This window comes from Oncorhynchus mykiss, chromosome 6, assembly GCF_057628025.1.
Source record: "Oncorhynchus mykiss isolate SJ-2025 chromosome 6, ASM5762802v1, whole genome shotgun sequence".
In the NCBI taxonomy this organism is placed as follows: Eukaryota; Metazoa; Chordata; class Actinopteri; order Salmoniformes; family Salmonidae; genus Oncorhynchus; species Oncorhynchus mykiss.
Window position 1 is genome coordinate 47016971 of NC_143027.1, and position 16288 is coordinate 47033258.

The following is a 16288-nucleotide window of genomic DNA, read 5'->3' on the forward strand; positions in this document are numbered from 1 at the left end:
CTGCTTGCACAGAACGCAAGAGAAGTGACACAATTTCCAGAGGTAAAATAAATGTATGTTAGCAGGCAATATTAACTAAATATGCAGGATTAAAATATATACTTGTATATTGATTTTAAGAAAGGCATTGATGTTGATGGTTAGGAAGACATTGGTGCAACGACAGTGCTTTTTTCGCGAATGCGCTTGTTAAATCATCACCCGTTTGACGAAGTAGGCTGTGATTCGATGATAAATTAACAGGCACCGCATCGATTATATGCAACGCAGGACAAGCTAGATAAACTAGTAATATCATCAACCATGTGTAGTTAACTAGGGATTATGTTAAAATTGATTGTTTTTTATAAGATAAGTTTAATGCTAGCTAGCAACTTAACTTGGCTCCTTGCTGCACTTACGTAACAGGTAGTCAGCTTGCCACACAGTCTACTCATGGAGTGCATTGTAATCGGCCGTAATCGGTGTCGAAAAATGCCGACTACTGATTATGAAAACTTGAAATCGGCCCTAATTAATCGGCCATTCCGGTTAATCTGTCGACCTCTAGTTTTAATATTAACAGCTGTTACAAATGCTTATAGATTTCCTTATAACACTGCCTGTGTGTACAATACATGTACTGACTTTGATAGAAGGCAACATTCAAACAGCATTGGCTGGTTACAAAGCTCACAGGACAGGTCCACGAGAGGAACACCCCATCATGACCTCTGCTAAGCATGGTATTGCATGTCTATGTTTACATGCTTCATGTCATGCTTGTGAACAGCTAAAAGGCAGTTACAAAACCGAATCCATGCTTTTTGAGACTGGTCCAACTTTCTTTGGCTGACTGCATGGTTTTTATGTTGCATATTAATGCTGATTGACTGATTTCTATCAGCCATGTGTCACGCCCTGACCATAGAGAGCCTTTGTTTTTCTATGGTATAGTAGGTTAGGGCGTGACTGGGGGGTTTTCTAGTTATTATTTATGTAAGGTTCTAGTTTAGTTTTTCTATGTGGGTGTTTGGTATGATTCCCAATTAGAGGCAGCTGGCTATCGTTGTCTCTAATTGGGGATCATATTTAAGTAGCATTTTTTCCACCTGTGTTTTATGGGATATTGTTTTGAGTGTATGTTACACCTCTTTGTTACGGTTCGTTGTTTGTTTCGTTTTTTCTTTTCTTGTTTTGTGAGTTTCTAATAAATAATATGTGGAAACCATATCGCGCTGCAGCTTGGTCCAATAATTATACCGACGACCTTGACACCATGTTAGGTTAGCATGTAAAGAAAAAGCAGAGCCTCACGTCTGGAACACATCGACCACTGATATTATGGAGCTGTGCAACCTATCAACCCTTTGCAAAGACTCCATAAATGATTCATTCTAGACGGTTCACAATACAAAGACTCTGTGTCAAAAGGGGAAATGCAGCGATAATAAATTAAACAACAAAGTGTGGCTGAAGGGCAATCAGACATGTATGCACAAAGTTCACAATACAAAGACTCCATAAATGATTCATTCTAGACGGTTCACAATACAAAGACTCTGTGTCAAAAGGGGAAATGCAGCGATAATAAATTAAACAACAAAGTGTGGCTGAAGGGCAATCAGACATGTATGCACAATGTTTAAACAAATGTACCATTTTTATGATGCCATTTTAAGTGCTTTTATATACCTGCCCAGGGACTACAATTGAAAAATAGATAGCTGGAAAATCTGCCACATTTACAGAAATGCTAATTGATGTGCATTGTCCCTGTCAAATAAATGTAATAAATGAAACATTTAATGAAATTATTTCCCCCAGTCACAGTGAGGTAGAGTGAGGTAGAGCTTTGTGAGAGTCCTGTGGGATACTGCTGCTGTATCGCTGAGCTAAACCATGATTTGCTTAGGCAGTCACAGGCAGATAACCCACAGTTACGTGTGTGTGTGTGTGTGTGTGTGTGTGTGTGCGCGCGCGTGTGCGTGTGTGAGTGTGTGAGTGTGGCAGGAGATTGTCCGTGAAGAGGAAATCTGATGCTTATCTAACGTGGAAACGCCCACAGCCTGACACACACACACACACTTTGCACACACCTGAAATAGCGCTACATTCCAGAGAATTGTATATCGATGGATTGCCATTTAATGTGACTATTATAGCCATAATCCGAGCTATTTACACTATTTCAAGTTCAAGATTTATTACACTCAAGTTTTTATATAGTAAAGCAAACAATACAAACTGAAATCCATGAGCATACAAAATATGAATACAATACACACAAAAGTAAAGAACATACAATTAAACAAAATCAGGAAGCCAGAATGGTTAAGGTTACTGAAGCAATGTCAGGAAGTCGGCATGGGAGCTGAAGCAGCTTCTTTTGGTTGCATCGAGTGGTGGGAGGCAGAATCACGGTCACAGGGATGGAGCATCATGACGGTCACAGCCAGGGGGGAATAGTTGGTCAAAAGACAGTTCCGTAGCAATTCAGGTGCGCACCTTGCCGTCGACGACGTCCTCACAGCCATCCACATCCATCCCGTAGCATAGCCACTTGACTTTGTAGGTAGAATGACCGCTAGCTACTCCTTCATTGCCAACAAGTAGCATCCGCTTGGGTGAATCCCCCTGCAGCCGCTAGTGCCTGAAAACTCACCACTCATCAGTAGATTAGAGTAGAATAGTACAGGCCTCCTATTATTAGCGCACCTCTGCCATCTCCTGCCTTTAAATTTGGACTTCTCCTCAACCACAAGCCCCAGCATTTCAAATCAAAAATCTATATGCTGTGTTTACACAGTCATCCTATGAGCCTAATTCAGATTTTTTGCTCATATCCAATCTTTTTGTCTGACTGTCCACGCTCAGTTTTACATGTAACCCATATCATATTTGTGCATTCACACTGATGTAGCCTCTGAAATAGCATGCAGACATCCTATCACTGTTCCTTTAAATTTTGTGGTGGTTGTTGTGGTAATGGCAGGTTACATGCAACAACAAAAAAGATTGCATAATGGAGAATTGGAATTGTATCAGAATTGAGAACCATGTACATATAGTATAAATCAAAACTCAAAAGATCAGATTCCAGTTGTTTTCTTTGCTGTTTAAACATTGGGAAAATGTTCAGATATGTTTCAATATGCCAATTAATAGTCTCAGTATAAGACTCTGCTAATGATCACTGGTGTATGAGCCCTTCTCCTGTAGCGGTTCTATCCTACTATTACTATTTTAACTGAATCCCAAATGGCACCCTAGGCTCTATATAGTGCACTATAGGCCAGCCAGATTGCTCAAGACTGACTTCGAAATTGGACGCCTGTCCATGTCCTGAGGACGTCGGGAAATGTCTTCAAAACCCGCACCTAGGGGCTCGGATTTTGCTAAATGGTGGTGAATTGGTGTAATCCCATGATGCCAGATCTGAAGGGTGTGTGTTCAGTCCCAGCAGTAGACACAATTACCTTAACCATTTGTAATGAATGCCTAAACTTAATGTTTTAACCCTATCAAAAACAGGGAGGAGAGGGGAGCCCTGGTGAGATTAGGGGGAGATTAGGGCTCTTACTTAAGAGCTCAGTGACTTTCAACGTGGCACTGTCATAGGATGCCACCTTTCCTACAAGCCAGTTAGTTACATTTCTGCCCTGCTAGAGCTGCCAACTGTAAGTGCTCTTATTGTGAAGTGGAAACATCTAGGAGCAACAACGGCTCAGCCGCAAAGTGGTAGGCCATACAAGCTCACAGAACAGGACTGCTGAATGCTGAAGGGTGTAGTGTGTAGCAATTGTAGGTCCCTGGTTGCAACACTCACTACGAAGTTCCGAACTGCTTCTGGAAGCAACGTCAGCACAAGAACTGTTCATTGGGAGCTTCATGAAATTGATTTACATGGCCAAGCAGCTGCACACAAGCCTAAGATCACCATTCACAGTGAATCAAGCTTCACTATCTGGCAGTCCGATGGACAAATCTGTGTTTGGCTGATGCCAGGAAAACGCTACCTGCTAAAAAATGCATAGTGCCAACTGTAAAGTTTTGTCGAGGAAGAATAATGGTCTAGGGCTGTTTTTCATGGTTCGGGCTAGGCCCCTTAGTTCCAGTGAAGGGAAATCTTAATGCTAAAGCATACAATGACATTTTTGACGATTCTGTGCTTCCAACTTTGTGGCAAACGTTTGGGGAAGGCCCTTTCCTGTTTCAGCATGACAATGCTCCTGTACACAAATCGACCTCACTAATGCTTTTATGGCTGAAAGGAAGCAAATCCCCGCAGCAATTTTCCAACATCAAGTGGAAAGCCTTCCCAGATGCGTGGAGGCTGTTATAGCGGCAAATGGAGACAAACTCCATATTAGTGCCCATGATTTTAGAATGAGATATTCGATGAGCAGTTCTCCACATGCTTTTGGTCATGTAGTGTATATTCCACGTCAGGACAAGGAAAACAACATGCTGGCACTTCACAAACTATACAAGGCAATAAAGAAGCTGGAGACCATGCACCTGGAGGCTGCTTTCCGTGTTGTTAGTGATTATGGTTCTACGTCATTAAGACACATAATGGCCAACTTCCAGCAACACGTCTCTTTTGCCACTAGGGAAGATAAAGTCCTAGCCCACAATTACTCTACCCACAAGCAAACATTCCATACTCTCCCACATACCCCCTTCGGCAAATCAGAGCAGAGCTCTCAAATCAGAGCATGACTCTATACTGCTTTCTGTATACAAGCAGAAGCTCAAACAGGAAGTACCCGTTGAGAAATGGTCCTCCGAATCAGAGGCTATGCTACAAGACTGCTTTGCAGGCGCTGACTGGAATATGTTCCGGGACTCCGCCGATAGCATCGACAAGCTAACAACCTCAGTCACCGGCTTCATTAGGAAATACTTTAACGATGTCTCCACAGTGATGTCTCCACAGCCCTGGATTAACACGGAGGTTGGTGCTAAGCTAAAGGACAGGGCTACCACACACAGGGCTATCGCAGCTAACCCTGAGGCTACGGTTGAGGACACAAACTAGTACGAGTAGTCCCATTACGACCTCTGCAGATCCATCAAACACGCAAAAGGACAATTATAGGAATAAGGTGGAATCCTATTACACAGGCTGGCTGGCATATTCACGGTCATTTCCAACCTCTCCTTGTCCCAGTTTGTTTATCCACACAAGCTGACCACCATCATTCCTTTTCCCAATAACTCTAAGGCTATCTGCCCCATTGACTACAGCCATGTAGCACTCATATGTGTAATCATGAAGTGCTTTGAAAGGCTGGTTATGGCACATATCAACACCATCATCCCAGACACCCTAGATCCACTTCGATTTGCATACCGCCCCAACAGATCCATAGATGACGCAATCTTAATTGCACTCCACACTGCCCTCACCCACCTAGACAAGAGGAATACCCGTGAGAATGCTGTTCATTGACTACAGCTCAGTATTCAACAACATGGTCACCTCCAAGCTTGGGACTCTGGAACTGAACACCTCCTTCTGCAACTGCATGCTGGACTTTGAGACAGGCCAACCTCAGTTGGTGAGGGTCACCTCCGCCACATTGACCCTCAACACGGAGGGCCCCACAGCGGTGTATCCCCTCCTTAATCCCCTCCTGTACTCTCTGTTCCCCCACGACTGTGTGGCCCTCAACATCACATCACGCCAAAATGGTGCCGCAAGGAATGGCAGCAGTTTTACGGGCGCCCAACCAATTGTGTTATTATGTGTTTTTTTCGCGATATTTGTACATTATTTTGTACATAATGTTTCTGCAACCATATATTTTGGCAGAAAAGAGCTTCTGGATATCAGGACAGCGATCACTCACCTCGGATTAGACAAAGATTTTTTCAACAACAAGCAGGACTCACACGATATTCTCCAAACACCCGGCAGGGCCGACATCCCAGTTATTCGCAAGAAGAAGCGATGCAAGTACAGAGGACAAAGAGCCGGATGCCTCTTCAAGACCCGCAGAAGGCGAGTAGGGATGCTGCCGTTACCGTCAATACTACTCGCCAACATGCAATCATTGGACAATAAATTAGACGATGTACGATCACGAATATCCGACCAACAGGACATCAAAAACTGTAATGTCCTATGTTTCACGGAATAGTGGCTGAATGACGACATGGATATTCAGCTAGCGGGATAGCTAGCTAGTATATTGTGATAAATTGCAGGCCACACTACTTGCCTAGAGAGTTCTCAGCTATACTTTTCGTGGCTGTTTATTTACCACCACAGACAGATGCTGGCACTAAGACCCCACTCAGTCAGCTCAGAGGCGGCACTCCTAGTGGCCGGAGACTTTAATGCAGGGAAACTTAAATCAGTTCCACCAAATCTCTATCAACATGTTAAATGTGCAACCAGAGGGGGAAAAAAATCTAGATCACCTGTAATCCACACACAGAGATGCGTAGAACGCTCTCCTTCGCCCTCCATTTGGTAATCTGACAACAACTCTATCCTCCTGATTCCAGCTTACAAGCAAACATTAAAGCAGGAAGCACCAGTGACTCAGTCTATAAAAAAAGTGGTCAGATGAAGCAGATGCTAAACATGCTCCGGGATTCTTCCAATGACATTGAGGAATACACCACATCAGTCACTGGCTTTATCAATAAGTGCATTGAGGACGTCGTCCCCACAGTGACTGTACGTACATACCCCAACCAGAAACCATGGATTACAGGCAACATTTGCACTGAGCTAAAGGGTAGAGCTGCCGCTTTCAAGGTGCGGGACTCTAACCCGGAAGCTTACAAGAAATCCCGCTATGTCCTGCGACGAACCATCAAACAGGCAAAGCGTCAATTCAGGGCTAAGATTGAATCATACTACACCGGCTCCGACGCTCGTCGGATGTGGCAGGATTTTCAAACTATTACAGACTACAAAGGGAAGCACAGCCGAGAGCTGCCCAGTGACACGAGCCTACCAGATGAGCTAAAATCACTTCTATGCTCGCTTCGAGGCAAGCAACACTGAGGCATGCATGAGAGCATCAGCTGTTCCGGACGACTGTGTGATTACGCTCTCCGTAGCCGACATGAGTAAGACCTTTAAACAGGTCAACATTCACAAGGCTGCGGGGCCAGACGGATTACCAGGACGTGTACTCCGGGAATCTGCTGACCAACTGGCAGGTGTCTTCACAGACATTTTCAACATGTCCCTGATTGAGTCTGTAATACCAACATGTTTCAAGCAAACCACCATAGTCCCTGTGCCCAAGAACACAAAGGCAACCTGCCTAAATGACTACAGACCAGTAGCACTCATATTCGTAGCCATGAAGTGCTTTGAAAGGCTGGTAATGGATCACCGCAACACCATTATCCCAGAAACCCTAGACCCACTCCATTTTGACCCACTCCAATTTGCATACCACACAAACAGATCCACAGATGATGCAATCTCTATTGCACTCCACACTGCCCTTTCCCACCTGGACAAAAGGAACACGTATGTGAGAATGCTATTCATTGACTACGGCTCAGCGTTCAACACTATAGTACCCTCAAAGCTCATCACTAAGCTAAGGAACCTGCGACTAAACACCTCTCTCTGCAACTGGATCCTGGACTTCCTGACCCAGGTGGTGAGGGTAGGTAGCAACACATCTGCCACGCTGATCCTCAACACTGGAGCTCCCCAGGGGTGCGTGCTCAGTCCCCTCCTGTACTCTCTGTTCACCCACGGCTGCATGGCCAGGCACGACTCCAACGCCATCATTAAGTTTGCCGATGACACAACAGTGCTAGGCCTGATCACCGACAATGATGAGACAGCCTATAGGGAGGAGGTCAGAGACCTGGCCGGGTGGTGCCAGAATAACAACCTATCCCTCAACGTAACCAAAACAAAAGGAGATAATTGTGGACTACAGGAAAAGGAGCACAGAGCACGCCCCCATTCTCATCGATGGGCTGTAGTGGAGCAGGTTGAGAGCTTCAAGTTCCTTGGTATCCATATCAACAACAAACTAGAATGGTCTAAATACACCAAGACAGTCGTGAAGAGGACACGACAAAGCCTATTCCCCCTCAGGAGGTTGAAATATTTAGCACAGGCCCTCAAATCCTCAAAAGGTTCTACACCTGCACCATTGAGAGCATTTTGACTGGCTACATCACTGCTTGGTATGGCAACTGCACAGCCCTTGATCGCATGACTCTACATAGGGTGGTGTGGATAACCCAGTACATCAATGGGGCTAGGCTCCTTGTCATCCAGGACCTCTATATCAGGCGGTGTGAAACAAAGGCCCGGAAAATTGTTAGACTCCAGCCACCCAAGACTATTCTCTCTGCTTCTGCACAGCAAGCGGTACAGGAGCAACAAGTTTGACACCAACAGGCTCATGAACAGCTTCTATCCCCAAGCCATAAGACTGCTAAATAGCTAACAAAATGGCTTCATGGACTATGTGCATTGACCCTTCTATTTCATTTGAATTATCGCACTGACTTTATGCACACACACACACACACACACACACACACTCACATTGACACTCCAACACACACGTAATTTGCTCACACAGACATTACACACACACACATTCATACTGACTCTACGCACACACTAACATACAATCATCATATACGCTGCTGCTGCTACTCTGTTTATTATATATCCTGATGCCTAGTCACATTATGCCCATACATAGCTAACCCTACCACTCCAGTATCCCTGAACATTGTAAATATGGTATTGGCATTGACCCTTTATATAGTTTACATACTTTCTTGTGTACTTCTTATTTTCTATTTCTCGTGTGTTTTGTTCTGCTTGACTTTTTTGTCGTTTTTTAAAAACTTTTATAGTACTACTGATTTTGAATACTGCATTGTGGGGAAAAGGCAAGCAAGAAAGAAAATTAAAACTCAAAAATGAACTCGCCCACTGGAACGTCTTCCCCAGACAAGGCGTGTGGTTTGTGCTTGCCCTTGCTCGGGAAATAGCTACCCTAGTGAAAATGGGCTTTCATAAAGTTGTTCAACAATCTTGGGCAGATTGCCAAGATTTGGATTACCTCCGACTAGCTTATATTTAGGCTGTCAACCGTCAAAACCTGAGACTGGTGTGTTGTTGGTAAGTTGCTAAGTTTTGTTTATAGCTAGCTACATGCCATTATTTGACAGGCTGTTCCACTATGATACTGTGATGTAACTAGCTAAATACATAGCCTCTCCCTAACCTGTAATGTGAAAGGAAGATTTGCATAGCTAACGTTGCACCTGAAGGTTTCATCCCTGCTAGCTTAACGTTACTTGCAAACCTGACTGCATGTTTGATGCATGTTGCCAGATTGCTTTCAATAATGTTTCAACTCAAACTGGCTAGCTACTGTAAGATCCCTGCTAAATAATCAACCATATTAGCTAGCTAGCATTTGAGGGCTTCAGCAAAAATAATGATGACAGATAAGGAAGCAGTGGCCAGACACCAGTCACGTTTCAGAGTAATGGGAGGACATAACCACCATTGATAATGTAATCAGTCCTGTGTCTTGTATGTTGTAAGGAGGTGCCCCCCATCCATGGTGCCACAATGGACAACTCCTGGGCCAGGGTGAGTAATGCCAACCAGTCAGTGACATGCTGGTGTAACCGGTGCTGTACTGCACCGCTGTAACTCTGCGTTGTATGTGGTTGATTGAGACTATAGACGTGGACTTTGGAGATCAGATAGTTTTAATCAAGCAGAATTCACTCTCTGCATCCTGCATCTGCATCCAAAAGAAAATACAACTTTTGTAGAGCACATATGTTCTGAGAATCGTCGCCTCTTTCTACAACAGATGCACAATAGAAGGGACTGGGATCATTCGAGGAGCTAGCCATCGTTCACACATACAATAGCCTACTAATACCTTAGCTAGCTATTAACCACATGTTGAATTCAGAATGTTGATATCATCCTAAAAAGTACAATTACATCTTAACAATACCATCCACTTATGAGTAACCTCTAAATAACCTCTAAATATATAACATTATATACATTACATTACATGAACAAAACACTGTGTGTATGACTTTGTGCTTAAAATAATCAAACTTTTCTGAAGACGACAGAAAAAGCGTGCCTACCTCTTCATAGTGCATCAAAATGATTTGAGCACGAGCACGCAGGGCAAAACGTAAGTACACACTCCCCAACTACCAGGATGCAGGCATGCACAATAACAAATCAACATGACATGTTATTAAATGAACCTGGTGAAATTCACACAGTACTTTAACAACTGTTCCACTGGCATTGAATTAGCTGTGAATCCTCATCTCTGATTGGCTATGTTCAACTGTGTATTTACTGTTGTTTTCCATGACTGTATGGTGAGTCTTTCTCTCTCTCTCTCTCCCTCCCTCTCTGTCTCTGTGATAGGAGCTGGGTCGGATCCGTATGTCAGGCTCCTTCATGACCGGTATCTGTGACAAGAGGGGCCTGGAGCTGATCTACTGACACTGGCAAACACCTCAAAAGGGACAAAAGGTGACTACTAATAAGATAGTACATCACAAGTGTTTAGTAATATTTAAATCACCTTTATTTGCCAAATACATTTGCATGTACAGGAATTTGACTCTGTGAAATAGTGCTGCCACTATAAACATCATTTACAGACAGATAAACTGAAAATATGGACAAGAAAACACCACCATTTGTCACTCATCAACTCTCCTTTGTTTTTCTACAGATGGAGGACAAGTGATAAGCTTTGGTCATGGAGTCCTCTGACTGAAAGACAGTTTTATACTGATGTCTGAATTGGGAAATACCTTGTACTCCGCATTAAAATTATACAAGACACATCTATTACTTTTTATTGTATTTTTCTTATTATTGATTTGAATGGTACTATCGATGGGGGGGAGATATGGGACACCATACAGGAAGGTATGATGACTGACATGTTTGGCAAGGTAGGTCCAGGGCCACCAGACACAATGTTGATAGGTACAGTATCTGTATCGGTTGTGAATGACAAAAAATGAAATGCAAGTATAATATTTGCACATTGTTATATTAGCAGAACACTGCTTCAACAGGATTGTGTAAGAGGTTTATTATACAGTATATACATGGGCCTGTATAGTCAGAATGAGAAAAGTGCCATCCTCCTGCATCTCACATTTGCCTGTAGTTATTGAACTCTGCCTGCTGGACCCATGAGGCAAACTCTGTCATATCCACTCCACCCCTTCTGCCACCTGACTGCACATGTCCATAACCTGTAATGCATTACATAGAGGAAAGGGACCTCACTGGAGACTTGAAGACAGATTCATAACCATAGAACTGTGCATATCAGTGTGTAAGACAGCCAAATCCTTCAATTTCTGCAAATAGACCATAGAAATGTCATTCTAGTTCTGGTTAGACAGCTGACGTTGTACTCTACACATAATTTATTTTTGATTGTTAGGTAACGTATAGGCATACTGTCTTTATAAGCAAATCAATATATTTACAGCAGAAAATCTTTTAAAAAATGTAAATGATTGATGGATGTACACTCAAGCTGGCCGATGTTCGTGCAATGTTCATATGTAGCCTACACCTGTAAGGATATTAGTTCTAGGATTTGTCTCCCGAGAAAGATCTAACGGCGGACTTAAGGAGCGACGAGGCAAAACCAGCCAATTACAGAATATTGTGTTGTAGGAAAGCTGAGCTGACTAAAGACCGGAATGTGATGAAATGTTGAAACTAAGTTGCAAGCTACTTTCGTAGCAAGGTGATGTAGAAGGAGTGTCTTATGAAACACATTCCAAACACTGGCTCTTGCTATCTTGTAATAACTGATTTAAATCAGCTAGATAGCTGCAGCTGGCTATCCTATCACCAAGCTCTGCTAGCTAGCTGCTGTCTGCTTGGCTAAACACAACACTGAATTAGCTGACCATCTGGGGATTGCGAGGCAGTCAGACCGGGAGAAGTCCTCAATTTCAAAAACGTTGTTCTCTCCATAGCAAAGCTCTCTTAGCTTACATCACTGTACTCACTACTTGAATGGCAAAGACATAACCAATGAACACCCACATCAAACCACACCCAAGACAACTATTATTTGCCTTCAGTCATGGCCGCTAGCATTTCTTAATGAGCATTGATGAAAAAAGCCTAATCAGGAAGTGCAGTCTTCAGTTGTGTTTACTGTGTTTTCATTCTCTCTCAGATCGTTGCCCTGAACAAAACCAATGAGAGAATGTGGCCTTACCATGTAAACCAAGAGGATGAAGACCCAGACATAAAAAAGATTAAGAAGGTATGTGCATGCATGCTCGTGTGTGTGTGTAATCTGCGTACGTGGGGGTGTGCCTAAGTGTGTGTGTGTGTATATGTATTCCACGCATTGTTAGATTCCTGGACTGTTTATACAAGCAATCAGACATCCCATCCACCATAACCCTCCTCATTACCACTGACTTCTTCAAGACTTTGGCAAAATCGACCACCCTTTCGGCCATTGAACGTCTTATCTAACCGGGTGTCAAACTTCAAATCAAATGTTATTAGTCACATGCGCCGAATACAACCTTACAGTGAAATGCTTACGTACAGCCCCTAACCGACAGTGCAGTTTCCAAAAATTGCAGATAAGAATAAGTAATTAAAAAATAACAATTTATACAAGAGGGTGCCAGTACAGAGTCAATGTGTGGGGGCACCGGTTAGTTGAGGTGGTAGTGTAACAACCCTGGGTTATTATTATCGCGGAAATCGACCCTGCCGTTCGAGCATGCATAGTCGATAGCGCACCGGACCTCGGGCTCGAAGGTCGAGGGTTCGAGATCTGCTCTCTGCTGTTTCTTTACATTGGTGTCAGTAGTAAAAACGTTGATAAAAGTTAACCAGCTAGCTAGCTGACTTCTGTGGCTAGCTACCGTAGGTGAGAACAGGGTTGAAAATGCTTCGAGGGAATCCGAAAGATGGAGGTAGGGGACGATTATGGCCAAGGAGGTGCGTGTGCATTGATGTCGGGGGATCTGGCTTCGCCAGGGCCAGAGATCGCCAGGGCTTCGGAGCCCAGAGGCCGCTTGAGGGAGGACGTTAGAGTGATGGCGGCTGAAGCGGGCATGAGTGCCTCGTCGACTGTGCTTCGCGCGGATTCTGGTGGGCGGACCAAAGGGGTGACGTCGACGCGGCGGGACGAGGAATCTGGGGCTTAGGATGTAAACAAACATGGCGGCGCCCAGTTCCCAGCTGCGTCCGTATCAGTTAAGACCCCGAAGTATTCCGATAAGGCGGATTGGGAAGCTTTTCATGCTCAGTTTGAACTGTTAGCTTATTTTAGGTGGTGGTCGGATGAAGAAAGGACACTGCAGTTTGATATTGATTAGCCCCGAGGACAGACATGATTATGGTGCTTTAGTGGGAGCACTGAGGAAGCGCTATGGACAGAGCAGCCCAGAGCCGGAAAAGCCTGCATGGGTGGCTGAAATGACAGAACTCATTCGTGCTGTGTCGCTACAGGCGACACAAAACACGCACCCTGGTCCCAGGGTCTGCTGGGGTTGTAGCCAGCCAGGCCATCTACGCCGGGATTGCCCCATGTCCCCCAGAGCTCAGGGAAACAGCTCGGGGTCCGCATAGACCGGGTAGTGCAGACCCCTGGCTTTCTTTCCCAACCACAATCATCTTCAGGAGGAACCCACCGGCACAGACGGAGAAGCAAGGCTCCACCTCCCCCAGAAGCATACAAGAACAAGCGGCTGAAGCCTGTTGTTGTGGTGGGCCGGACCTGTGTTGGGGACTTTTGTCATGTCCCTGTCACTGTGGAGGGGGTGCCCTGCTCTGCCCTGGTGGACACCGGGTCCACAGTAACTCTGGTGAGGCCGGATATTGTGCAAGGTTGGACTCAGTGTGAGCCCACAACTGTCCAGCTCCGCACAGTCACAGGTGAGCTGGCACCCATGAAAGGGAAGGGAATAATGACTCTGACAGTAGGGGGCAGGACTGTGTGTCATCCTGTGTGGGTGGCGGCTGTGCAGGACCCTTGTTTCCTGGGGTTGGACCCCCCCCCCCACATCTGTGTGTTACATTCCCCCAGCTACCTCCACGACACATCTCTCCGTGAGTCCGGGCCGTGTTCCCCCAGCCCAGCTACCCCAGATGGGAGAGGAGAGGACACTGTCTGCAGTGAGGGAAATATGGGGGAGGAACTGTGTTGGTCTTGACCCTGAGCAGCAGGAACGGTTGTGGCAGTTGCTGTTTGAATTCAAATCAAATCAAATCAAATTTTATTTGTCACATACACATGGTTAGCAGATGTTAATGCGAGTGTAGCGAAATGCTTGTGCTTCTAGTTCCGACAATGCAGTAATAACCAACAAGTAATCTAACTAACAATTCCAAAACTACTGTCTTGTACACAGTGTAAGGGGATAAAGAATATGTACATAAGGATATATGAATGAGTGATGGTACAGAGCAGCATAGGCAAGATACAGTAGATGGTATCGAGTACAGTATGTACAAATGAGATGAGTATGTAAACAAAGTGGCATAGTTTAAAGTGGCTAGTGATACATGTATTACATAAGGATACAGTCGATGATATAGAGTACAGTATATACGTATGCATATGAGATGAATAATGTAGGGTAAGTAACATTATATAAGGTAGCATTGTTTAAAGTGGCTAGTGATATATTTACATCATTTCCCATCAATTCCCATTATTAAAGTGGCTGGAGTTGAGTCAGTGTCAGTGTGTTGGCAGCAGCCACTCAATGTTAGTGGTGGCTGTTTAACAGTCTGATGGCCTTGAGATAGAAGCTGTTTTTCAGTCTCTCGGTCCCAGCTTTGATGCACCTGTACTGACCTCGCCTTCTGGATGATAGCGGGGTGAACAGGCAGTGGCTCGGGTGGTTGATGTCCTTGATGATCTTTATGGCCTTCCTGTGACATCGGGTGGTGTAGGTGTCCTGGAGGGCAGGTAGTTTGCCCCCGGTGATGCGTTGTGCAGACCTCACCACCCTCTGGAGAGCCTTACGGTTGAGGGCGGAGCAGTTGCCGTACCAGGCGGTGATACAGCCCGCCAGGATGCTCTCGATTGTGCATCTGTAGAAGTTTGTGAGTGCTTTTGGTGACAAGCCAAATTTCTTCAGCCTCCTGAGGTTGAAGAGGCGCTGCTGCGCCTTCTTCACAATGCTGTCTGTGTGAGTGGACCAATTCAGTTTGTCTGTGATGTGTATGCCGAGGAACTTAAAACTTGCTACCCTCTCCACTACTGTTCCATCGATGTGGATAGGGGGGTGTTCCCTCTGCTGTTTCCTGAAGTCCACAATCATCTCCTTAGTTTTGTTGACGTTGAGTGTGAGGTTATTTTCCTGACACCACACTCCGAGGGCCCTCACCTCCTCCCTGTAGGCCGTCTCGTCGTTGTTGGTAATCAAGCCTACCACTGTTGTGTCGTCCGCAAACTTGATGATTGAGTTGGAGGCGTGCGTGGCCACGCAGTCGTGGGTGAACAGGGAGTACAGGAGAGGGCTCAGAACGCACCCTTGTGGGGCCCCAGTGTTGAGGATCAGCGGGGAGGAGATGTTGTTGCCTACCCTCACCACCTGGGGGCGGCCCGTCAGGAAGTCCAGTACCCAGTTGCACAGGGCGGGGTCGAGACCCAGGGTCTCGAGCTTGATGACGAGCTTGGAGGGTACTATGGTGTTGAATGCCGAGCTGTAGTCAATGAACAGCATTCTCACATAGGTATTCCTCTTGTCCAGATGGGTTAGGGCGGTGTGCAGTGTGGTTGAGATTGCATCGTCTGTGGACCTATTTGGGCGGTAAGCAAATTGGAGTGGGTCTAGGGTGTCAGGTAGGGTGGAGGTGATATGGTCCTTGACTAGTCTCTCAAAGCACTTCATGATGACGGAAGTGAGTGCTACGGGGCGGTAGTCGTTTAGCTCAGTTACCTTAGCTTTCTTGGGAACAGGAACAATGGTGGCCCTCTTGAAGCATGTGGGAACAGCAGACTGGTATAGGGATTGATTGAATATGTCCGTAAACACACCGGCCAGCTGGTCTGCGCATGCTCTGAGGGCGCGGCTGGGGATGCCGTCTGGGCCTGCAGCCTTGCGAGGGTTAACACGTTTAAATGTCTTACTCACCTCGGCTGCAGTGAAGGAGAGACCGCATGTTTTCGTTGCCGGCCGTGTCAGTGGCACTGTATTGTCCTCAAAGCGGGCAAAAAAGTTGTTTAGTCTGCCTGGGAGCAGGACATCCTGGTCCGTGACTGGGCTGGATTTCTTCCTGTAG

The 16288-nt window shown here is 45.3% G+C and overlaps 1 protein-coding gene across 2 annotated transcripts in view; it reads left to right on the plus strand.

The window, feature by feature from the left end:
* The window catches only part of rasgrf2b (Ras protein-specific guanine nucleotide-releasing factor 2b), a 227797-nt gene that overhangs the window by 100815 nt on the left and 110694 nt on the right, over positions 1 to 16288 (plus strand). For both annotated transcript variants that reach the window (XM_036980258.2, XM_036980260.2), the window contains exon 4: positions 12207 to 12296. In XM_036980258.2, coding sequence (XP_036836153.2) covers positions 12207 to 12296 — 90 coding nt within the window. The remainder of the gene's footprint in view (positions 1 to 12206; positions 12297 to 16288) is intronic.